General features: G+C 43.7%; 3 protein-coding genes across 3 annotated transcripts in view; 2 read left to right on the forward strand and 1 right to left on the reverse strand.

The window, feature by feature from the left end:
• Positions 1 to 5,677, reverse strand: part of LOC134481941 (uncharacterized) — a 6,832-nt gene extending 1,155 nt beyond the window's left edge. Inside the window, exons 1-4 of the mRNA XM_063274759.1 lie at positions 5,479 to 5,677; positions 4,582 to 4,744; positions 3,271 to 3,402; positions 2,637 to 2,813 (exon numbers count right to left, since the gene is read on the reverse strand). Coding sequence (XP_063130829.1) covers positions 2,637 to 2,813; positions 3,271 to 3,402; positions 4,582 to 4,744; positions 5,479 to 5,629 — 623 coding nt within the window. The 5' untranslated portion in view covers positions 5,630 to 5,677. The remainder of the gene's footprint in view (positions 1 to 2,636; positions 2,814 to 3,270; positions 3,403 to 4,581; positions 4,745 to 5,478) is intronic.
• Positions 5,678 to 14,029: 8,352 nt separating this feature from the next.
• Positions 14,030 to 22,454, forward strand: LOC134481922 (uncharacterized). Its single transcript, XM_063274737.1, has 2 exons — positions 14,030 to 14,405; positions 19,915 to 22,454. The coding sequence occupies exon 2, from the start codon at positions 19,982 to 19,984 to the stop codon at positions 21,728 to 21,730; it is 1,749 nt and encodes a 582-aa protein (XP_063130807.1). The 5' UTR covers positions 14,030 to 14,405; positions 19,915 to 19,981; the 3' UTR covers positions 21,731 to 22,454.
• A 58-nt stretch (positions 22,455 to 22,512) lies between these two features.
• Positions 22,513 to 22,812, forward strand: LOC134482251 (small integral membrane protein 14-like). Its single transcript, XM_063274943.1, has one exon. It carries the CDS (start codon positions 22,513 to 22,515, stop codon positions 22,810 to 22,812), a length of 300 nt encoding a protein of 99 aa, XP_063131013.1.
• The last annotated feature ends 678 nt before the right edge of the window (positions 22,813 to 23,490 follow it).

Below are 23,490 nucleotides of genomic sequence, written 5' to 3' on the forward strand. Positions count from 1 at the left end.
ATTTGTGGGGAGACTTAAAGGCACTGGGCTCAGATAATACAAGAGAGCACAGACTGGAGGGATCAGTACACAATAGCCAGAATCTCTATGGATCACATACACTTCATGGATGAAATTTCTTTTAAAATGGACAAGAATAATATTCTGAGCTGCTCCTAGCTGACAGATGCTGAGAACTATGTAGGAAGTCACACACCCAATAAGACAGTTTATAAGTATAGCTAATCTACTTGGGTCCTCTCATCCTGTGCTTTCAAACCATCTCAGTGACACCGAAATGGTGCTGCATCTTCTCAGACAAGGCCTTTTGCTCAGTGACCAGTTTTTTCTGATTCAGGGGATCCTGCAGACTTTCTTCCATTCTCTCCTCATCCTGGTCATTAGATTATTTTGTCCATGGAGACAGGCATGTATACAGACTCAGACAGACAGACACCCAGACATACACACTTTTGAACTCACCCAAATATATTTGTTCACACACACAAGCAGAATATTTTGCAGAATGTGGTTAGTTTCCCACTTAATGGTAATAGAAGAGATCACCCAGTCTACTATTGTGGCATAAAAAAAAAAACCTGGAATGGGGTAAGTACAGAGTGAGCATAGCCTAAAGACAGCTCAGCCAATAAAGTGTATTCCCCTGAAAATCAGAAATTAGAAATGTGACATCCAGGCCTGTTAGCCAAGCCTGCTTAGCAAGGTCACAAGGCTGTGCACAGGAGGCTGATTTCAGGCAACAGAGCACTGGGGGGGGGGGCGGGGGGGGGGCAGGTGAGCCTCTTCAGTCCTCTGCTCACTGTTTCCCAGTGCATGCAAAGTGAGCTGCATTTTTCAATATGAGGTCCCTTTACCATACAGTACCTGACAGGGCAGCCAAACTACCAGCACAAACAGCTGGGAAATCTCCATAACCACAATCCAAGGTAAAACTTGGACTGGGATGCTATCAGATATAATTCGAGTGCGATAAGGCTGACTACTTCAAAGCCAAATGCTGGCAGGTATAATCAAACTCAGCCACAGTCCATGGAAGGGCTGGACAACATTGTACCTTTTCACTTTCTGACTGATGGACATCTGGGTAATTTTGCTTCATGGCTGCTCTGAGGTGAACCCCTACAACACTAATGTGCCACAGTTTCTCTGCTCACACCTACTTCTTGTTCTGGAATCGCTGTGTCAAAAGGTTGAACTTTCACAAGAGTTGTACACAGCTTCTCACAGGGCTACCCATTTGACACCTCCAGCAATGTCTGAGGGTCATCACTGTTCTAAACCCTCCTTACAGATGATTTTCACTCAGATCAAATGATTTTGAATAACAATGGTTAAGAGTGCCACAACACAACACAGGCTGAGTGCTTTGGACTATTTTGAGCCTAAGTTTCTGTCTGAGGCAAAGATGTGATTACACCTCAGCATAACTCCTGGACATCTTCTGCCTGAAGATTCAACTCTAAGCAAATTAATCTTTCAATTAACAAATTCCAGGCCAAACTCCAAAGCCAAGGTATATTCAACCAAGTTTAGGCCAATCTGGAGAGAAAGTGGTGGCAGGTTAATGATTAACATAACCTGGATGTTGAGAAGATACAACAAGCACGTGACCTTCCAGTGTTACTATACACCGAGAGCAAAGAAGGCAGAAGAGCCCTCAGTCATCAGTTTCGACACTGAGGTACATGGATTACACACAGCAGCCTCTCCTCACATCCCTGTACCACATTCCTGAGTTTTTCTCCAAGTAATGTCAATGTTGATGAATAGTTTTCCCACTGTAATAATTTCAATAGTGATCAAGACCCCATTAAGAACAGTTTAAAACTAATTGGAAAAATTGTGTTTCCTCTTCTCTCTCTCTCTCTCTCCCTCCCTCTCTCTCTATCTCTCTACCTCTCTATCGATATATATATATATTGTTGAATACAGATGAGGCAAAGGAAATGTTTCAAGTGAGAGCTTAGACATTGCTATCCATCCCTTATAGAGTAAACCTGTGTAGGGAATGTACTCCTTGGGCACACTAGGTTGAAAGAGTTGGAGAAAAATTTCCCTCTAATCCTCACGTATCTCACACAAACCCTCACCCTGAGAGAAGTCTTTCTTACATCCCTGTTCATCCAGTCAGCTCCAGGACATAAGCCACAGGAAAGAACACTAAAACACTGACATAAAACAGGACGGACAAACTGCTTCTCAAGCTCTGTCACTGTAAACCACGATTTAGACGGGCAGAAGGGAAGATTTTCAATGTACGGGGAAAAGGAGAGAAAGTCCACAAGCCCCATCATAATTGACAATGAGAGCCGTTCTTTTGGCAATTGAACTGAACTCTAATCAGTTCTGTGCACTACAAAGACGGCTACCACATGGCATCCCTCTAGCATAATGGCATGTAAGTGTGCAGTGTGTGATCAACAGATCCCCCTTAAGGAAATGCATTTTCTAGTTGAGCAGGAGGATTTGGTTGTCAATCCTCCAGTTTCTTGCATGAAGCTAACACCACAGAACTACTGAACAACTGGATGAGTCCTAGGAGAGCGTCTGGATAAGTTGGAGAAGGTTAAACTGGTTTGACTTGGTTTATGCTTAGATATCAGGAAAACCTGACCTTGATGCGTCATTCATCCTACCTGAGGCTGCTTGATACAGGGATTTTCATACTGGCTTCCCCACAGATCCTTGTTGTTTCCTTAATGGACTCTTCCAGTGCAATCTGTTCCCATAGAAGCTCCCTGTTCTCATTCCGTGCTCTCTGGCCATTGTTCTTCAGCTCAAACAACTCAGTTAGGAGGGGGCAGAAGCTGCGGCTGAGACACAAAGAAAAAATGGTGACTCCCAGCCAGTCTCCAACTTCCTCCCACGTCTCCAAGTCCATTACTCCTTCTAGGGTCCTGATCCAAAGAGAGCCCCAGATTATAGTCCAAGTCCACAGTAGCCATGGAGCATGACCTAGAGTCAGGTCAAATGGAGAAAAGAGCCACATTCCAGAAGACTCAGTGCACTTCTCAAAAACCTGACAAGATTGATTCAAGTTTTTCCCAGAGGAGGACATAATCCCTATGTGTGCTTATTTGTCCATTTTATTAGAATGTTGCTTGGAGGCCAATCTTTCTGTGTCCTGTGTGTCCTAGAGCCTTCCTTAGAGACAGGCTTCCTGGTTGCTTCAAACACTATAAAGCCTGATCCTCACTTTACTTCACAGATAAGAATGGGCTGACACATGCTGTGCCTAGTGCTGGGGTCACAGCCTTGTAAGTTACTCACCAGTACCAGTCATTTTCCAGTGTGAGGTGTGTACATTTGACCAAAGCTCTATTGACCTGCTCGCTCATTTTCTTCATGTCGGTCATCACTTCCTGGTGCTGCATCGTGAGCATCTCGGACTCAAAGTTGTTCCTGTGGTAGGGCATGGTCCAAGGATGAAATAACATTATGAATGAAGGATTCAAGAATTACATGAATTCAGACTGAATCCTGAACTACCCCAGCCTAGGACATGCCACACCTTGATCCTTGGTACTGGGTCCATTTCGTATTTATAAGTTTATTATTATGGACACAGGGACAGCAGTGCCAGCAAGCAAAAGGAGGGAGCTGATTTGCTTGAGCTCCCTGAGGGTGTTTGAAGGAATAGACTAGCTTGCCAAGAACATTTGAGGACCCTGTGCCACAATCCAGGCTCCAACTTAAACCCATGAAGACTATTCTCCTGTTCTTAGGTAACAATTCTCAATCATAGAATCTATTGCTATATGAAAACCCAAAGGAACATGAACGTCATTTACAGGGAAAAGAATTTATAACACGCACCAGGAGATTCCCATGTGCGTCCACCTGAGCAGATGTGAAATGTTGTACTGCTCACAGTGAGGCTCTCAGTCTCATCATTATCATGCCATGGAAATTGACACGGGATAATTCTCACGCCAAATTAGAACATAGAATACCCAGATCTTAAGTGATACACACAAACGCACTCACATGCAGACACACACACAAACTCACACAAAACACTCCTCTCCCTCTCTCTCTGTCAATCTCTCTCTCTCTCTCTCTCTCTCTCTCTCTCTCTCTCTCTACTCTCACATACAATTAGAATGCCAAATAAATACAAGGATGTTGCATTATCTCCAAATACAATGAATAAAATCAGAGAAAACCAATGATCCCCTGTTGTCAGTCCAGTCACACACTGTGAGGCAGCAAGTGGGATTGGGCCCCTACAGCTCTTCACAGGACCTATTGAACCCAAAGCACCTCCACGTCAATTACAACAATGATTGCTCATAATCAGAGCACCTAGAAGTTCCCACAAGCCAACACCTGTCCAGTCTCCTTAAACCACACACTGAGAGCTCACACACTACTACCCTCATTCCCAGACTGTGATTCAGGCCACAGGCTATGATTTACGTTTGTAGGAATTAAAATAGCCTGTGCCACCATCTCTTTCCCATCTGAACTTCACATTCTGATGCAATCAGGAAAGTGATTTTGACCATGAGGACACCCTGGAGTTGTAGCCTACTGCGATGTCAGGAAATGTGGATTTAACAGAACTTGCATTGTGACTACCTGTCATTTAAATTCTTTCCCGGGTAATCGGCCAGGATACTCCTGAGTTCATCTCTCTCCTTCTGCATCTTCTGGAGAGCAATTTTGATGTTCTCCAAACGCTTCATTCTCTCCTCTTCAACAGGTGTCGTGGAGGGTTGGGACGATGCCTTCTGATCAAACTCTGTAGGTAGATAAACACCAGTGAACAGGCATGTATGTGGACACAGTGTCAAGGAAAACTATGCTTAGTCTAAAACAGAAGTCTGAGGATGAACAGTTCTACAGATACAGTGAATCCCTGACAGAGCAAGAAAGCTATCTTTAAGCTGAACTCAGCTAGGTCCCTGTTCCCACCATCATAGCCATAGCATGACACATGCCATCATAGATATAGACCACACCTCCTAAAGCCATTCCTCTGGCACTGAAATTCTAAAGCTGGCCTAAACAAGAAGAATTGGAGAACCTTCTCAGCTAATGTCTGATGTGAGGCAGGTAAGTCCTTGAGTCCAAGCTGCTTAACATCTTGAATCATGTGTGTTCAAGGACAAAATAACGGAGACCTTGATATATGACCAGGAGAGTATCCCTCTTGGCATCGATTACCCACGTAATCTACAGGACACTGCTGAGAATGAAGTGTTTCAACAGCCGATCCTGGGAGAGACACTTTGTTATTCTTACAGGGGCTCATCCTGGTATTCTTTGACACCGCCCATGGCACTAAAGAGATCCAAGGAAAGCCCCTTGACATATAACAGTCTTGGTTCTCTGTCAAACTAATGATCAGAAATTGTTGAGTCTGGGTCAGCCATTTAGGAAGACTGAGGCTCTAAATCATACGTCCTACTCCTGGAAGGACCAGCTCAAGCCAACCTCCTCCAGGAAGCTCCCCTTGCCCTGCCCAGTACTCACTTGACCTCCTCAAGGATCTTTCCATTCGTCTTGTTCTCCAACGTGATGGAAGGCTGGCCTCCCTCTGCCTTGGTCTGGTGCCTGCATGGATATGATTGTCCCTCCGAAAGAGACTGAGGATCCTGGAGAACATGCCTCCTCGGAAATCCATTAGAAACTGAAGGGAAATCGCTCAGGCAGTTGGTGTCAGCACAACACTGCTGACATCACAGAAGATTCTAGTGTCTCCTGGATACAAGAGAATTTCCAGGGAAGACCCTACCGGTGATGTCACTGGGAAATGCCATAGCTTACTTGCTAACTACCTCTACCAGACTGACCAGTTTCTGCAGTGGCTTTTCCAGAGACTCACTTTTGAGGCAGGAACACCCATTCGCACACTCTCCTTCCACAACTTCAGAGTTCTCACTGCTTCATTACAACTCAGTTGCTGAGGAGAGGGAGAGTTGTATCAGTCCTTGAAATGGATAGAACATCTTTGTTAACAGCCAAAGATCTAAAGACCTTGGATGATGAATATTCTTCTTCCTGAAATGTATAAACCCAGGGTCCATGCATGTGACATATAATCCATTTCCCACAATTTTTACTGTTCCCTAGAGACCAATATTTTTTTTCCTACACCTTTAAATGTATGCAAGCTGGACTATGTTGTTACATGGACTGTGCCTTGAGAGGGGGCATGGTTCCAATATATTCACCCATGTTTTTTTTTTTTTTATTAACTTGAGTATTTCTTATATACATTTCCAGTGTTATTCCCTTTCCCGGTTTCCGGGCAAACATCCCCCTCCCCCCTCCCCTTCCTTATGGGTGTTCCCCTCCCAACCCTCCCCCCATTGCCGCCCTCCCCCACCAGTCTAGTTCACTGGGGGTTCAGTCTTAGCAGGACCCAGGGCTTCCCCTTCCACTGGTGCTCTTACTAGGATATTCATTGCTACCTATGAGGTCAGAGTCCAGGGTCAATCCATGTATAGTCTTTAGGTAGTGGCTTAGTCCCTGGAAGCTCTGGTTGCTTGGCATTGTTGTACATATGGGGTTTCGTTCCTGAAATCTCTGTCTTATCATCCCATTGTGTGCAATGGAAACTCTGTTTTCCTGGCAAAAAAGCTTCTCAGATATAGGGCAAACATCAAATTGTAATCTTTCTGTCCATTCTTAAAGTTAAAATCCCCAAAAGTGAGGGAACTGAGACCCAAGCGAGAGCCATGGAGGGGCAGAATGCAGAGGTGCTGCTGGCCAAGGAAGAGCAGGAGGAGGCAGAGAAGCTGTAGCACATCATGGTGCACAGAGAGCTACAACTGGAGTTCGACCTGGACAACCTGCTGGCTTCACTCAGAGGACCTACTGGGTGCTTAACCATCATTTATAACTCGGTATCTGGTGCCCTCCTCCGGCCACCGAGGGAACTGCATTCAGAGGAACCAGAGACAAAAGTCAGCCAAAGAACAATTCACCAAAATAAATAAAAATGAATACATTTTTCTTTCAAAAAGGCATACAAATGTATGGTCAAGTCAAACAAAGCCCAAGGAAACACAAGAAATGAAATATTTCACAACAACCCAGGAGTGCAAGAAACAGCATAAAAACAATCTCTTAAATCTATAACAATTCTATATGTATATCTTGAAATAGCAGTTGCAGTAAGCAACCGGGCTGTAATGCTCTTATAAGTTCCATAGACCCATCAACCCTTGTCACAGTCTCCACCTGTTTGATTTTTTTTCTTAAGCATAAATATGTATGAGTTAGAATCCCGATTCTGTCTGGGATCAGACTGTAAACTGTAGTCAATGTAACACTGGCAATCATTAGCCACAATCTTTAAGTTTCCCTCCTAACCCAAGAGCACAGCCATAACTTTGGAAAGCAAAACTAACCCTCCACCAAACTATCTATCCTCCAAAATCCAGTCTCTCCAAAACACCAAGTCCATTCCTCATGCTATAAAGTATGGCGGCCAAGACTTGCATATGAAGGAACGATGGTGCAGGCTCTAATACCTCATCAAAGAGACATTGCCCTAAATTCTTTTATTAGTCCAGTTTCCATGATAAGAAATACATTAAAATATTATCCCAATCTAGACCTGTTTCCCTGGGTTGGCTCATGCCACGTGTTTACTCCAATGACTCCTTTTTTAAGCCAACTTTTTGTTACCAATGTTACAAAATTTTAACCATCCCAATAACTTAAAAGCCAGTCACCTATAGTCAAGACATGTAAAGTGTATTATACATTTAAAACCAAACAGAAAAAAATGAAGTGACTACACATATCTTTAGTACTTAGATCAAACACCATTTTTACTTTTTTAGCTGTCATTTTAAAGAAGCACCTTGTTACCTGTTGATTCCAATAATCACAGTCACAGATTTCTCTAAGAGAAACAGCCATCAGCTCCTTTACCATAGAAGCTGTGAAGCTGCTGGCACCTTTAAGCCAGCTAGTGTAGACATTTAGCCAGCCCCCTGGGGAGCTTCCCCAGTGGACAGACCTTGGCTCCTAGCTACATTCCTCCACTGAGGACGGATCCAGTCAGAGAAACACATGACAGTTAACACCAGAGATAACCAGTTATCTAGGATGCAGGGCTCCAAAGGTCAATTGAAACTGTTTTTATTTATTTGTTCCTTTCTTGAAAGGACTTAAAACTAAATAAAGGGGGAATCAACCAGCATTTAAAGTTTTCACCATTATTTCTTTTAAACATGAAACATAAAACATTCAAGCAACGAGAAGCAAATCCCAGACATAAATTGACATCCGTGGACAGTTTGGTGCATTAAGGACAGACAATACACATAGAGGGAAGGAGCTAGATGGTGTCCCACCAAAAGGACCCAGATACCCTACCTAAAGGACCCAGAACCAGAAATAAGCACTTCTCCAATAGGAGCCAGCAAGGAGGCAGGATGTCCCTAGGAGAGCTCTTAAAAAGCTTAATCTCACTTTCCTTCTTTTGCCAAAGCATCTGTGGAGAGTCTGGGAGGAATGTTTTTCTCAAACCATTTTCTCTCTTGTCTAGGGTGTAAACTGTCTCTAATCAGGGTCCAAAGACTAAAAGCATCTATGAGAATTAACTTTGCTTCTCTAGATTTTAGCATAACTCTAAAAGAACACGTACACAAAAACATTTGACCATTATTACCTTGTCCCTTTTTACAAGGTTTACTCACCAGTACCCCAAATCTTTATTTTTCTTTGCACGTGCTTTCAATGCCCACGGTGCTTCTGTATCCTGCTTACTGGGACCTTTCCTGGCCCATTTTCCCCAATACGTCCCTCCTTCACTGGCCGGCTTCCTGGGACCATCTCGTCAGGTTGTCCTCTCTTTTCCAATCTTGGTGGGACCTCCATTTGATGATGCCTGTGTCATCAGGACACTCAGAACCGGGCATAGGCCTATAAGAGTTAAGAAGAAACACACACTCAGGTCATTCGTGTTAAAAGAAGGCTGTCCACGCTTTACTGAGATCTCCTTATATACCAGAGGCAAAAGCCGTGGAAAAACAATAAAGCAGGTGAAAACCCCAACCAGGAAAATAGGAAAACAGGAAAAATCTGCATCGTGGCAAGTCCCGGCCCCAACACAGGGGCATAAACAACTTCTTAACAATAATAAGCTGAAAGGCTCAGCAAGAGGAATGGGTGCCATGGAAGGTCCTGGCCCCAAATCAGGGACCGAGAGAAGCTGCCAAGGGTGTAAACAACTTCTGGCCATAGTAGGCTGAAAGGCACAGCGAGGAGGAAGGGAAACACTCCAAGGTAGGGCCCAACAGGCTAATATAAATATATATTGGAAAAACTAAAACACTGTATATGAAGAAAAATAATTAAAAAGTGCTACATATCTAAGCATAACATTCATAATAAAAGAAACTCAAATGACAGAAATTCATAAGAAATATTCATCATCCTTCTACATCACACAAATGCAAATCAAAATTACTCTGAGATCACTTTTCACACTTGTCAGTATGACTAAGGTTAATAACACATGTGACAACTCAAGCTGACTGGGTTATGGAGCAAGGGGAACATTCATACTCTCCTGGTGGAAAGGCAAACTTCTACAGCAACTTCGGAGATCAGTATGATGGTTCTTCAGGAAGGTGAAAATTGTTGTACCTTAACATACAACTCCAGGTCTCATGTCCAGATGTTGATTCATCCTAGAATACAGACCCTTGCTCAACCATGTTCAGTGAAGCTCATTTATAATGCTTAGAATTTGGAAATATTTAAGTTGTCCCTTAACGGATGAATGCATAAAGAAAACGTGGTGCATTTACAGACTGCATTGCTGCTTAACAATTACAAAAGGCAAAAAGGGAAGCATGCACTATGCAGGACAATGAATGGATCTAGTAAAAGTCATTCTGGATGAGGCAATCCAGACTGAAAGAGACAAATGGGATACATATTCACTGAAATGTGGGTGTGGGTGTTAGCTGTTGATTCTTCAATCTGTGTGACTGTATGATCAGTTTAGTGTGAGGGTCTAGGGACGTGGGCCAGACTGTCCTCATTTAGGGAAGTACAAGTTCACTCATGGATGGCTGAGGGACACTGTCAGGGATAGGAATGTGAAATGTGAAGAGACAGGGAGAGGGCAGCAATGGAGGGAACATAGAGAGGGAGAGTAAAATGAGGCGCTGTATCGAAGCCTAAGAGAGTAGAAACCCTAATTGCTTTTTAAATTGTTTTATCAAGGTAACTAATGATTTATTATGGGTGCAAGGAGAGAAGTTAAAATGTTGATTGTGTTCATCTATGTGAAATTTCAATAATAAGTAAGTCACAACAGTTATGGAGTTTGAATTTCAATGAACCTGTTACAGATAATGAATATCTAGTCCATATGGAGACATCTGTCACCATCTATTATACACTAGTCATTTTATTTGTTTACATTTCAAATGTCATCCCCATCATTGGTCTCTCCACTTTGAACCCCCATACCCTCCCAATCCTCTTTGTTTCTAAGAGGCCACTCCTCCATCTACCCACCCACTTCCTCTTCACCCCTCTAGCATCCCCCTTCTCTGGGACATCAAGTTTCTACAGGGCCAGTTGCCTCCCATCCCAGAGATTTCAGATGAGCCAGTTGTTGCTACACATGCTCTACACTATATGTATCAGGAGCCATAGCCCGGACCATATATCCTCTTTAGTTGGTAGTTTAGTCCCGAGGAACTCTGAAGGCTCCAGTTAATTGATATTGTTGTTCTTCATATTGGGTTCCAATCCCCTTCATCTCCTTCAGGCTTTCCCTAACTCTTTCATTGTGGTCCCCAGGCTTAGTCCAATGGTTGGCTGTGAATATCTGCATCTGTGACTTGAACAGAGGCACATGCGAGGCTAGAGGGAAGCCTCAGACTCCAAAGGTAATAGGATGTAATTCTGTATTTTCCCAGAAGATGGCGACATAGGATCCTTTTCACAAACTTGTTTCTCACTAACCTCTTAGTTCTGTCCAGCATGTCAGGAAAGTTCCGCAATGTGCTCTGTGACTGAAGATCCTTCTGCTTGCTGGAACTCGATCCGCTGCGTGGAATACTCTCGATCGGCGATGGGCGTCTGGGTCGGTGGACGCAATGACTCCAGGAACTGTGAATGAATGGACTGAGTTGAGCAGACATTGAATTCATCTGAGGGGTTGGCATCTCCAGAACCTGCAGCTTAGCCTCCATGGATCCAGGAGAGCACAGTGTGCAGGGCTGAAATCAGATTCTGTAATGGAGAGGCGGAAGAAACTATGGTTTTGAAGTATTTGTTCTTTTTGAAAGCACAAAGTGGGAGATCAGTCAGTTATCCTCTTTTTGCAACATCTTACTCTGAGCTGCAGGACATATCCTGGGGTATATTGCTTTCCATATTCAATGGGCTTTTCAGAAATTCCAGTTTCCTGAAACGGCATGGCCCTACTTTGGTGGACTGACTGGTAGGAAGTGGAAAGGTTCTCTGAGGGGCAGATGAGGAAAGGCCAAAAGAAGAGGAAAGAGACAGCTATGAAAGGGCTGCTGGTGGGTACAAGGAAACAACAAGCACATTTCTCAAAGCCCTATTTTACTATAGCACTGTGGGAAGCATAACCACAAGCTGACAGAAACAAATTGTTAAAATAAACAATGCATTCGTTCCCATCCCCCAAACTACTCCGTTTTTAACCACCAAGGTCAATAGAAATTTAAGCCTCAAGTACACCTTCTCTTAAGGTTCCATACCTCAGCAGGCTGAAAAATCTGCCAACAGGCCTTGACCTACCTTGACTATGCCTAGCAGGCAGACCTTCTCTCTCTTTCTTTTCCTCTGTTTGAGAGCAGGAGCAAATGACTTTATACTGTGGGAGGATTTCCATTATCAACAAACATAAATTTTCCGAAGTCATTAAAGCTAGAAGGCCAATCATTGATGGGCAGGTGTGGTCAGGTCACTCTACCTAAACTATCCCATGGAGAAAAGTAAAAGTGACAGCCATACCTGTGTTTAGGAAACAAGATGTCACAGGTGATTTGAGTATGGGTGCTGTGTGGGAGAGAGGAGGTCATGAATCTAGCTGGAAAAGCCCACTCCACTTTTAGATGTGTTTTGAAAGACATATAATAGAAATTTAACTGCAACAAAATTTTGTCAGCAAATGTGCTCTAATGATAGGTGGTTAGGTTTTGGGGGTCTATTGACACAGAAACTGGATTAGTGGTAATATCTTGGGAAGTAGCTTGTGTTACAAGGAGAACTTCAGTTATCCCTTGCCTAGGCCATCTACTGTCTTCTCTTCTCTTTTTCCTCTTTCACTCTTCTATCTGGGCTGATGTAGCAAAAGGCTCTTCCCAGAGACAAGTCAAAGGAGAATTAAGGTGACATCTTTACCCTGTTTTCTTATAGACACATTGGACTGCGAAGGCTGTGAGGGAACCAGGCGGGAGGAGACTGCAAAAGGCAGAAGGAAGCAGTGACTGCACTGGTCGTGTTTCCCATTCTGTCACAGAAGCATTTTAAGAAAGGAGGTTCCATTGGCTCAGAGTCGGGAAGCACAGACTCCATCCTAGAAGGGGTGAGTGTAGCCGTGAGAGGTGCAGTTGGTAGAAGTGGACTGGCTGGCAGGATGTGAATGAGACTCTTTCCATGTGGGTGGAGCAGGGAGCAGAAATAGGGAAATTCTAGCTCTTAGCTTCCTCTCTGTGCCATTCAGTGCAGGCACCTGGCCTGAGAGTTATGGTGTTACCACCATTCAGAGTTTGCTCTACGTCGATTCTCTCCCCAAAACCCCTCAGAGCGACATTCAAAGGCCTGCTTCACTAACACACTAGGCAATTTTTACCTTCCTCAAGTTGTCAGTGACCAGCAGCAGAGCAAGGCAAGAAGGTTGCACGGCCATTTAGAGGGAGGAATCAAGGAGTGGTGTTCGTGCAAGCCAGAAGAGACCTACAGGAAAGCTGGACATCAAAGAGCCACACACATTCTCTCATGGATTCTCATGGTTTTCCCAGGGTGAGATTCAGATGCATGTGGTAGCTAAAGGCATTCCTGGCTGAAGCCGGTTTTCCTATGTGACATTAGGAAACAGTTGTAATAAAAGAAAGTTTCAAACAGCAAACTGTTCTGATTCTGATGGACACAAGTCTGATACTAGGCTGGAATTCTCTTCATAACTTTCGATACTTTTGAAAATAAAGGATAGATAGTATAATGTACTCGAATCCTAAAATACTGTGAAGTATGCATTTCATAAATATGCATTACATGATATTCAGTTGAAATTGCTGGGAATTGTACTTTCTTCTATCCCTATAACCACTTGGCTCTGGACAGAATTACTAAAGAATATGATGACTTGGGCTGTGTGTGTCTCTGTGTGTCTTTGTGTGTTCTGTGCGTGTGTTTATGTGTGTCTCTGTGTTTCTTTAGGTATTTATGTGTTTATATATTTATGTGAAAATGGAGGCTCTGTCAACTTATGGTATTTTTCACAGTAGCTATTGTCCACAGTGTTTTATGAGATGAAGTCTTCGTTATGGCAGATGGAGTCAGAGAGACTACAGAAAGATCAAAGTAAGGGGTTGGGGATTTAGCTTAGTTGTAGACGCTTGCCTAGAAACCGCAAGGCCCTGGATTCGGGTCCCCAGCTCTGGAAAAGACAAAAAAAAAAAAGAAAAAAAAAAAGAAAGATCAAAGTATAGAGGAAGGGGCAGGGAAGATATCACAGCAGTTGAAATCACTTATTGTTCTTCCAGAGGATCTGGAATTGGTTCCTGGTAACCATACAAAGACTAACACCAACCTCGATAGGCAAAGCTGTCTCCCAGATTCTGCCCACACTTGACAACCTCGTGATCCACCCATACAAAAGGCAAAACGCAGATCCGGGTCTAGTGGCTAAGAGTGACATTGACTATCTAATCCGGAGGGGAGGAGGGTGGCGGCCAGCAGCAGCAGTAGCGACAGTTGCATCCAGAATACTCCAGGCCACCTCCCTCCCCACCCACCACTTGTTTGGGTGGCTTTAAAGAGTTGAGTAAAATCAAGCTGGTAACCTGTTGGGAGCATTTATCTATAGCACTGACATCTAGTGGTCGCTTGTATTTACTACCACCTTTAGCTTTCTTCTGACATCTTTACTAGGTCATAGTTGATAAGCATGTTAATAAGATGTCTTTACTCCACCAATCCCCCGAGGACAAGTCCTTAGCCATGCTGTCTGTTTTGTACTTAAGGCAAGTGCCTTTGTTCCCCGGGGTCCCCGTATCATCAACTAGGTGTTCCTGCAATAAAGGCTGATTGAGAAGGATCCAACGGTGTTGCGTCTTCCTTGCCGGTCGAGGTGGGCGCGACAACTGGTGGCCCGTACGGGGACCCGAGAAAATTATCTTTTCTCGTCTGGATCCAGAACTTTTTCAGCCTCAGGACGGTCGGCGCCGGTAAGTTCCCAGTAGGGGCAAATTAGTTGCCGGAATTGGGACAATAGAGTTCCTAGAAGTGGAACGGTAAAGTTCCTAGAATTGGGACTGTAAAGCTCCGGGATAAGGGATTGTAAAACTTCCCTGGTAGGACAATAAAGTTCTCTGGAAAAGCAGGGACAATGATAGCCTTGGTTTAGAGGCAAAAAGGGGTTTGTGGAGCACGGTAATGTTGTCTTTTCCATTTGATCCTTTGTGGGTTGGACTAGCACTTTTGCCTTATACTCTTTTTGTGTTGTGGTGTTGCTTCTGTCTGAATTGCCACCGTCCAGGGCATGAATACATTTGTTGGGAAGAGTCCACTGATGAGCCACAAGATCGTGTGTAAATAAACACGCCAGCTCGCCAGCTCGCCTTGCTCGTAAATCGATCGTAAATAAGGTCGTAAAAGCATGGGAAGCTCGCACTCCACCCCGCTCCTGTCAGCTCTTCAGGAGCTTCTTGGTCAGCGTAAGCTTAAAATTGAAAAGAAAATCCTGCTGAGTTTTCTTGATGAGTGTAACCGTTGTGCCCCGTGGTTTATAGTGTCAGGGTCGCTCACTTTGAGAGCATGAGAGAGGCTAGGAAAAGATCTGGATAAGGAGACTACAGTGGGCACGCTTAAACCAGGGACAAAGCCGCTTTGGCGTATAATCCGTGCCTGCTTGGAAGATAAAAGATGTGAAGAAGCTGTTAGGACAGGTCAGAGAATCCTTACAGAACAACAGGAGAGTATGTCAGAAGGAGAGAGAGTTTTGAAGGAGGGAAAGAAAGGAAAAGGAGGAAAAGAGGTAAGAGAAAAGACAGAAAAGATCAAGGAGAGGACAGACAAAGGCGGGAAAAGTAATCAAGATCAAGGAATAAAGAAAATTTATCCCTCATTAAAAGCATTGACCTTGGAGATGTCTAGTGATTCAGAATTCAGTGATAGTGACCTAGCTGACCTTGAGGAGGAGGTAGCTCATTATGAGAAAGAGATTTATCATTCTGACTGGCCAAACACTTATGCTGTGCAGAAACAAGCCAAGGACTTAGATAAGAAGGCAATTATGCCAACAGCACCTCCTGCACCATCGTATAACTTTCAAAGGAAAACAATGGTGAAGTCTGCAAGAGGTACTTCTTTTTGCCCAGAAGTGTGGAAAGAGTTAGGACTGAGTTTTCCAGTTTTTCTGGATGCAAACGGGCAGCGACATCATGAACCTGTTGACTTTAAGACAATAAAACAATTAGCAGAGTCAGTCAAAACCTATGGAGTCAGCGCAGCCTTTGTTATGGCTCAAATTGAGACTCTTGGCAGATACTGTCTCACCCCTGGAGACTGGGGGACTTTAGCCAGAGCTTGTCTCTCTCCGGGTCAATATCTGGACTGGAAATCTTTTCTTTATGAAAATGCTAACGCTCAGGCTGCAATCAACTTGGCTTCAGGAGCCGACCCTCAGAGACATTGGGACGCTGACATGCTATTGGGAATAGGCAGATTTGCTTTGGACCAGACTGGTTATCCAGATCAGGTCTATACTCAAATTAATGACATAGCAATTAAAGCCTGGAAAGCATTGCCTAATAGAGGCGCAGTCTCTGGGAACCTTACCAAGGTTCTACAAGGACCCACTGAGCCATTTTCAGACTTTGTAGCCCGCATGGTGGAGTCCGCCACTAAGATTTTCGGAGACCCTGATACAGCTATGCCTCTTATCAAACAACTAGTGTATGAACAGTGTACTAAGGAGTGTAGGTCTGCTATAACGCCGTACAAACATAAAGGTTTGGAAGTCTGGATGAAGGTCTGCAGGGAGATAGGCGGGCCATTAACTAATTTTGGACTAACAGCGGCAATGATACAATTAAAAGGAAAGGGTTCTACAGATACCTGCTACAAATGTGGCCACAAAGGGCATTACAGAAGGCAATGCCCTGAAAGTAATAAGGAACAGAGTATTAAAAAACATCAAAGACCTAACTTGTGCCCTCGCTGTAAAAAAGGGAACCATTGGGCAAGTGAATGTCGATCTGTAAAGGACTTGAATGGCCGACCTCTGGTGACAGGACATGATAGTACATGGCCAAAAAACGGACGACGGGGCCCACGTCCCCAGGGCCCTCAAATATATGGGGCTCTACAGAACGACAGGCAGGGACAGAACAGACGAAGGTCCTGGCCTTCTCTTCACCACCCGAAGGACCTAAGAGAGCCACTAAGGGCTCCACAGGACTGGACCTCCACTCCACCACCAGACTCGTATTAACCCCCCAAATGGGAGTACAGCCTATAGACACAGATTTTAAGGGACCTCTCCCTAAAGATACAGTTGGGCTGTTGTTGGGGCGCTCCTCTTCTGCCCTGAAAGGCTTACACGTTGTACCTGGAATAATTGATCCTGATTATTTGGGCACAGTAAAAGTCCTGGTAGCCTCTCCCCAGGGAATTTCTGCTATTTCCCCTGGAGACAGAATTGCCCAGCTGCTGCTTCTACCCAGCCTGCATAAACATTTTCCTGCTGATAATAGAATTAGAGGAGATAGGGGCTTGGGATCTACAGGCTCCCGATTTGCTTTCATCTCATTAGAGCTTGGCAATCGTCCAATGTTAACCTTGAGTGTGGAAGGACACTCTTTTCTTGGCTTATTAGACACTGGAGCAGATAGTAGCATTATCTCTGTGCATGACTGGCCATCCAGGTGGCCTGCACAAAAATCTTCTCGGGCCCTACGCGGCCTTGGGTACGAAATGGCTCCTCTAATTAGCTCAAAGGAATTGACATGGGAGGATTCAGAAGGAAGGTCAGGAAGGTTTACTCCCTATATCATAGACATTCCAGTGACACTGTGGGGCAGAGATGTCTTAATAAATCTGGACTTGAGGCTGACTAATGAGTACTCTCCACAGGCCAAGGACATGATGATTAAAATGGGCTACATGCCCAAAAAAGGTTTGGGAAAAAATTTACAAGGACGAGTTGACCCAGTGCTACTGGAATCAAAAAGAGACAGAACAGGTCTGGGTTTTTCCTAGGGGCCATTGAGGGAAGCATACCCATTACATGGATTTCAGAGGAACATGTGTGGATTCCTCAATGGCCTTTATCCTCTGAGAAATTAACTGCTGCTACTGAATTAGTGTCTGAACAGCTAAAATTGGGACATATACAGCCATCCACGTCGCCCTGGAATACACCTATATTTGTCATTAAGAAAAAATCAGAAAAGTGGCGATTGTTGCATGATTTAAGAGCTATCAATTCTCAGATGCAAATAATGGGCCCCATACAGAGGGGTTTACCTTTGCTCTCCAGTATTCCTGATAATTGGCCTATTATTATTATTGACATAAAGGATTGCTTTTTTTCCATCCCTCTTGCCCCGCAAGATAGCGTGCGATTTGCATTTACCTTACCCTCTATGAACAATGAAGAGCCCGATAAGCGCTATCAGTGGGTAGTCTTACCTCGAGGTATGGCTAATAGCCCTACTATGTGTCAGCTGTATGTGGGAAAAGCCTTACAGCCTATACGTGATCAATTTCCAAAATTGAGAATAATACATTTTATGGATGATATATTGCTTTCTGCTAAAGACTGTAGTACCCTAGAAACGGCCTATGCTGAAGTGATAAAGATGCTTGAAAGTAATCAATTGTTTATAGCACCAGAGAAGGTTCAAATGGGCAAAAAGGGAGAATATTTAGGAGCAAAGATTACTCCTCATAATGTTTCCCCTCAGAAAATTGAATTACGAAAGGATCATTTAAAAGCATTAAATGATTTTCAAAAGTTGCTGGGAAGTATTAATTGGATTCGACCCTATATAAACATGCCTAATGCAGATTTACAACCACTCTATGAGATCCTTAAAGGGGATTCTCAGCTTACTTCACCCCGTGCTTTAACTGAGGAAGCACGAATGTCTCTAAGGAAAGTGGAGAGAGGACTAGAAAAGGCAATGCTGAGAAGATACAAGGAAAATGAGGATCTTTTTTTGTGTATACTGAGAACTTTTCGTCAGCCTACAGGGGTGCTATGGCAACAGGGACCACTTCTGTGGATTTATCCTCATATTTCTCCTAATAAGACTCTTGAATACTATCCTTCTGCTGTTGCGCAGCTTGCTATGTTAGGTGTTAAATCTTGCATTCAACATTTTGGCATCTTACCAAAGAGGATTATTGTACCATATACTACAACTCAGGTAGAAACATTGTGTGCCTTGATAGATGATTGGGCTATATTACGCTGTAGTTTTGACGGAGAGTTTGATAATCATTATCCTAAGGATCCTTTGTTGCAATTTTTTACTGAGCATCCAGTAATTTTTCCAAAGGTCACTGCCTCAGAGCCTTTGTCTGGAGCATTAGATATTTATACAGATGGCTCCAAAACAGGTGTAGGTGCCTATATGGTTAATTCTCAAGAACCAGTCTTAATTCAATTCAATCCAGGCACCCCCCAAATTACAGAATGCAAAATTGTATTGGAGGTTTTCAAAAGATTTCATGATCCTTTTAATTTAATTTCTGATTCTGCTTATGTAGTCAACGCTGTGCGCTCTCTTGAAATAGCAGGGCCAATTAGGTCGACTAGTACAGTATGTCAAATTCTTTTAGAATTGCAAAAATTAATTTGGGCCAGAAAAAAATAAGTTTTTCATACAACATATTCGAGCTCATACTAATTTGCCTGGTCCCATGGCCAGTAATAATGCCTTGGTGGATGCTAGTACTCACAGAGAATTCATTTTTCATACAGCTCCAGTTGATCTCGCTAGAGAATTTCATCAAAAGTTTCATGTTCCTGCTTTCACTCTTCAACAAAAATTTAAAATCTCTAGAGCTACAGCTCGTGATATAGTATTACGCTGCCAGAATTGTGTTCAATTTCACCACCCTCCTCAGGTGGGAATTAACCCTCGTGGCCTGATTCCATTAAAGCTCTGACAAATAGATGTTACACATATATCTCAGTTTGGAAACTTAAAATATACACATGTTTCTGTTGATACCTGCTCTGGCATTATACATGCCACTCTAATGACTGGTGAAAAGGCTCGTAATGCCATTAGTCATTGCTTAGAGGCGTGGACAGCCTGGAGAAAGCCTGACAGCCTCAAGACAGACAACGGACCTGCCTACACCACAAAGTCTTTTCAGACATTTTGCCAAACAATGCAGGTCAAACATACTACAGGATTGCCATACAATCCCCAAGGTCAAGGAATTGTGGAAAGAGCACATCGTACTTTAAAAGAGCTCTTACAAAAACAAAAAGGGGGAATTGCCTATGGCAGGACACCAAAAGAACAGTTGTCTTTAGCTCTCTTTACTCTAAATTTTTTAATTTTGGATGCGCATGGCCGCTCTGCTGCAGATCGCCATGCAGCCACGAAACCCATGACTTATGCAGATGTAAAGTGGAAGGATGTCTTAACTGGTGAATGGTGTGGCCCAGATCCCGTAATTTCGAGATCTAGGGGAGCTGTTTGTGTTTTTCCACAGAATCAAGACAATCCAATCTGGGTGCCTGAACGTTTGACTCGCAAACTGCCTCCTGCTATTCGTGAAGATGAGACTACGAATACTACTACTACTACTGGAAATGATGATCCAGGTTGATTCACTCACGCTGTGGGCTATCGCCAGATCCTGGCCAGTACTTATGCCAGTTCATAGCAATTCTACTGTTTTGCCAACCTTTTTCTCCACATCCTGTTTGCGTGATGTTCCTTGTATAGTGCCTAGTGGAGAATTGCCTCAACGATATACTGCCACTAATCTTTCACTGTTACATACTTTATGTTTCACTCTTAGAAATTCCTCCCAGCCTTGTATATGGCTGCGAAGGACCACTTTGGCAAACTGGTTAGATCCTGTGAGCAACCGTGCTATGGGCACTGGAGCCATCCAGGCTGCTCTGAGTAAAATTACACAAGGGGCCTCTTCAGGCAATGGAGATACATCAATTGATAACTCTGCTAATTCGTACATTACAACTTTGATTATGATGCATAATGGTAGCTTTCCATCACTCCCGGGGCAAGGCATTCGCAAACTGGTTAACTCTACCTGTCGTAGAGTCCTACCTACTTGCCCCCCATATAAAGCCTTTCCACCTAAATTTACCCCATGTCAGAGTCCGTTCCATAGACCTAAACAATTCCTACCGGGATTTGAATTTTCCCCTCCTCTTAGCAATGCCCAATATGATAGGAAGAGAAATAAGACTGGCAAACGTAATTTTTGGCCCTGGTATCAATGGGTATTATCTAATGAGCAGGGAGCATACACATCTCTAACTCCTTTTGCTCGATTATTAGGTGAAGAATTTACATTATATAACATTTCAGCCATTAGAACCAATAACAATACAAGTTTAGTAGGTGTTAAGATTAATAGACTAATAGCTAATGATGCTGCTGTTGGCGCTCCAGTATGTGTTAGACCACCTTTCTTTTTTCTGATAAGCACTAATGCAAGTAATTATGCTTTAAATTGCAATAGCTCTGACGTAGTTTGTTATTTAGCTGAATGCTGGGATGGCACCAATGATACCGCAGTGATTGTAAAGATTCCCTCCTTTGCGCCTATCCCTGTAGTAGCAAATCCGGATGATTTTCCCATACTTCATTTATTAAGAACTAAAAGGGATTTTGGTATTACGGCAGCTATAATTTCAGCCATTGTATTATCAGCCGCTGCAGCTACAACAGCCGCGATTGCTATGACTAATCAAATACAGACGGCTGAGACTATCAATAAGATTGTAGAAAGAACCACAGTAGCATTGGAGATACAAGAAGAATTCAATACCCACTTGACATCTGGCTTTCTATTAGCTAACCAACGAATAGATCTGCTTCAAGAACAAATTGAGGCATTATATCATATGACGCAGCTGTCCTGCGTTTCCTCCTTTAGAGGCTTATGTGTTACTCCATTGAAAGCTAACTTTTCTCAGTATTCTCAACAGAGCAAAGAAATCTCTAACTATTTGAAAGGAAACTGGTCCATGGAAGCGGAACAATTATCGAGACAATTGCTGATGCAGATTGCTGTCCTTAACAACACCAGAATGGAACCCATCTCGATTGGGGATTTCACCTCGTGGATCACCAATGCTTTCTCGTTTTTCAAAGAATGGGCTGGCATGTTTGCCTGGGGGGCCATTGTCCTCTTGGGATGTGGAGTATGCCTATGGCTTTTTTGCCGTTTAAAACGAGAACATGCTAGACACAAAGCGATTGTTTACCAGGCTATGGCGGCCATTGAGAGCGGTGCTTCTCCCAGTGTGTGGCTGGCCTCTCTAAAAGATTGAGAGTTCGCCCTAGATCATATTTTGTCACTGTCATGTGAGGTCATTGTGTCCAGAGACGGGCAACTTTCCTCAGGCTCGGACCAACCTAAGCCAGGAGCCCGGTGGCGATAGGGTTAATTTCCAGTGACGGGTAAGGCCGAGTTTTGAGAGGAACGACCTAAGACAGGAGCAATGACGTGTATTGACGTGACACCCAGATCTAGACCAGTCATAAACAGAGGTGGCCCTGCCCTGTTTGTACATTCGGGCTGGTCCCATGCCCCTCTGCTCTGTCTCTCCCCTATTATTAGCACACCAATAGCCCAGAACGGTGTGTTGTACATTTCAGTCATCTCTAGCCATTGGGGTGCAGTCCTAACTGCAGGAGTGGCTCGTCATGGCCGAGCTGGGCACTCTGTGAGGCATGTCTGATCTCTCTCAGACCACTACCTCCACCTAATGGACTCATCTTTTAATAAAACAAAAAAGAGGGAGATGTTGGGAGCATTTATCTATAGCACTGACATCTAGTGGTCGCTTGTATTTACTACCACCTTTAGCTTTCTTCTGACATCTTTACTAGGTCATAGTTGATAAGCATGTTAATAAGATGTCTTTACTCCACCAATCCCCCGAGGACAAGTCCTTAGCCATGCTGTCTGTTTGTACTTAAGGCAAGTGCCTTTGTTCCCCGGGGTCCCCGTATCATCAACTAGGTGTTCCTGCAATAAAGGCTGATTGAGAAGGATCCAACGGTGTTGCGTCTTCCTTGCCGGTCGAGGTGGGCGCGACAGTAACCAACCATGACTGAAGGAGGATTTGATCCCTGTGAATGTATTTGCTCTCATGAACGCACTATGAGAAGACTCATCAATCTGCTCCGGCAGTCCCGGGCCTATTGTACCAACACAGAATGCCTTCGGGAATTGCCAGGGCCCTCCGGTGACAGTGGCATCAGCATCACTGCGATCTTGATGGTCTGGATGGTGATCGCTGTGCTCCTCTTTCTACTGAGGCCTCCTAACCTGAGAGGCTTCAGCCTTCCTGGAAAGCCTTCCAGTCCTCACAGTGGACAGGTCCCGCCAGCCCCTCCTGTGGGCTAACATCCTGGTGTGGGAAGCAGCGATTGTTTGACACCCTGCACGACCGAACGACTGCAGAGAACCTGGCACTACCTGTCTCTCCTTTTCCATCTGCAGTTTCATGAGCTTCTAGAAGTTTCACTTGCCAACTGCCTTTGTTTCCTGTGTTGCCACAGTCCTTATTTACAGTATACCTGAGTAAACGATTTCTTTGAAAAGTCGAGGGCTATGTTGGTTGGCCTAAGCTTAAACTTTCCACTCGTTCTCCCTGGAACACTGACCATAGCGACTGTGGTGGTTTCTGGCCCAACTGAAGGAAAATTAAGGTTTCTGCATTTAAGTATTTTAAGTGGTTTGGATAGATTTTAATTCTTTTTATAAGGTATTTATTCTAGGTTGTCTGGTATGAATGACAGAACCATGCTGTAGTCACTTTACTGTGGCAGTTTACCTGTGGGTGGCAGTTTTCTGTAGTCCTTGACACTGATGCTTTAGATCATTTTCCTTACAAAGTCCAGCTGGCTTATATGGCTAGAATAGGAAAATCGATTTGGTTGTTTAATGATTTTTTAAAATAATTCCCATTAAAAATTTCTGATGTTAATACTTTAAATAAACATGATTGATTAATATTTTTAAAAGAGGTAAAACACTCAGAGACCTAGAAAACCATGGATGGCTTCCTCTTTAGTCAACTGG

Source organism: Rattus norvegicus, chromosome 15 (genome assembly GCF_036323735.1).
Source record: "Rattus norvegicus strain BN/NHsdMcwi chromosome 15, GRCr8, whole genome shotgun sequence".
Lineage (NCBI taxonomy): Eukaryota > Metazoa > Chordata > Mammalia > Rodentia > Muridae > Rattus > Rattus norvegicus.

What these genes read in the sequence shown, in the direction of transcription:
- LOC134482251 (XM_063274943.1), top strand. Translation starts at nt 22,513, where the DNA reads ATGACTGAAGGAGGATTTGATCCCTGTGAATGTATTTGCTCTCATGAA.
- LOC134481922 (XM_063274737.1), top strand. Translation starts at nt 19,982, where the DNA reads ATGAGACTACGAATACTACTACTACTACTGGAAATGATGATCCAGGTT.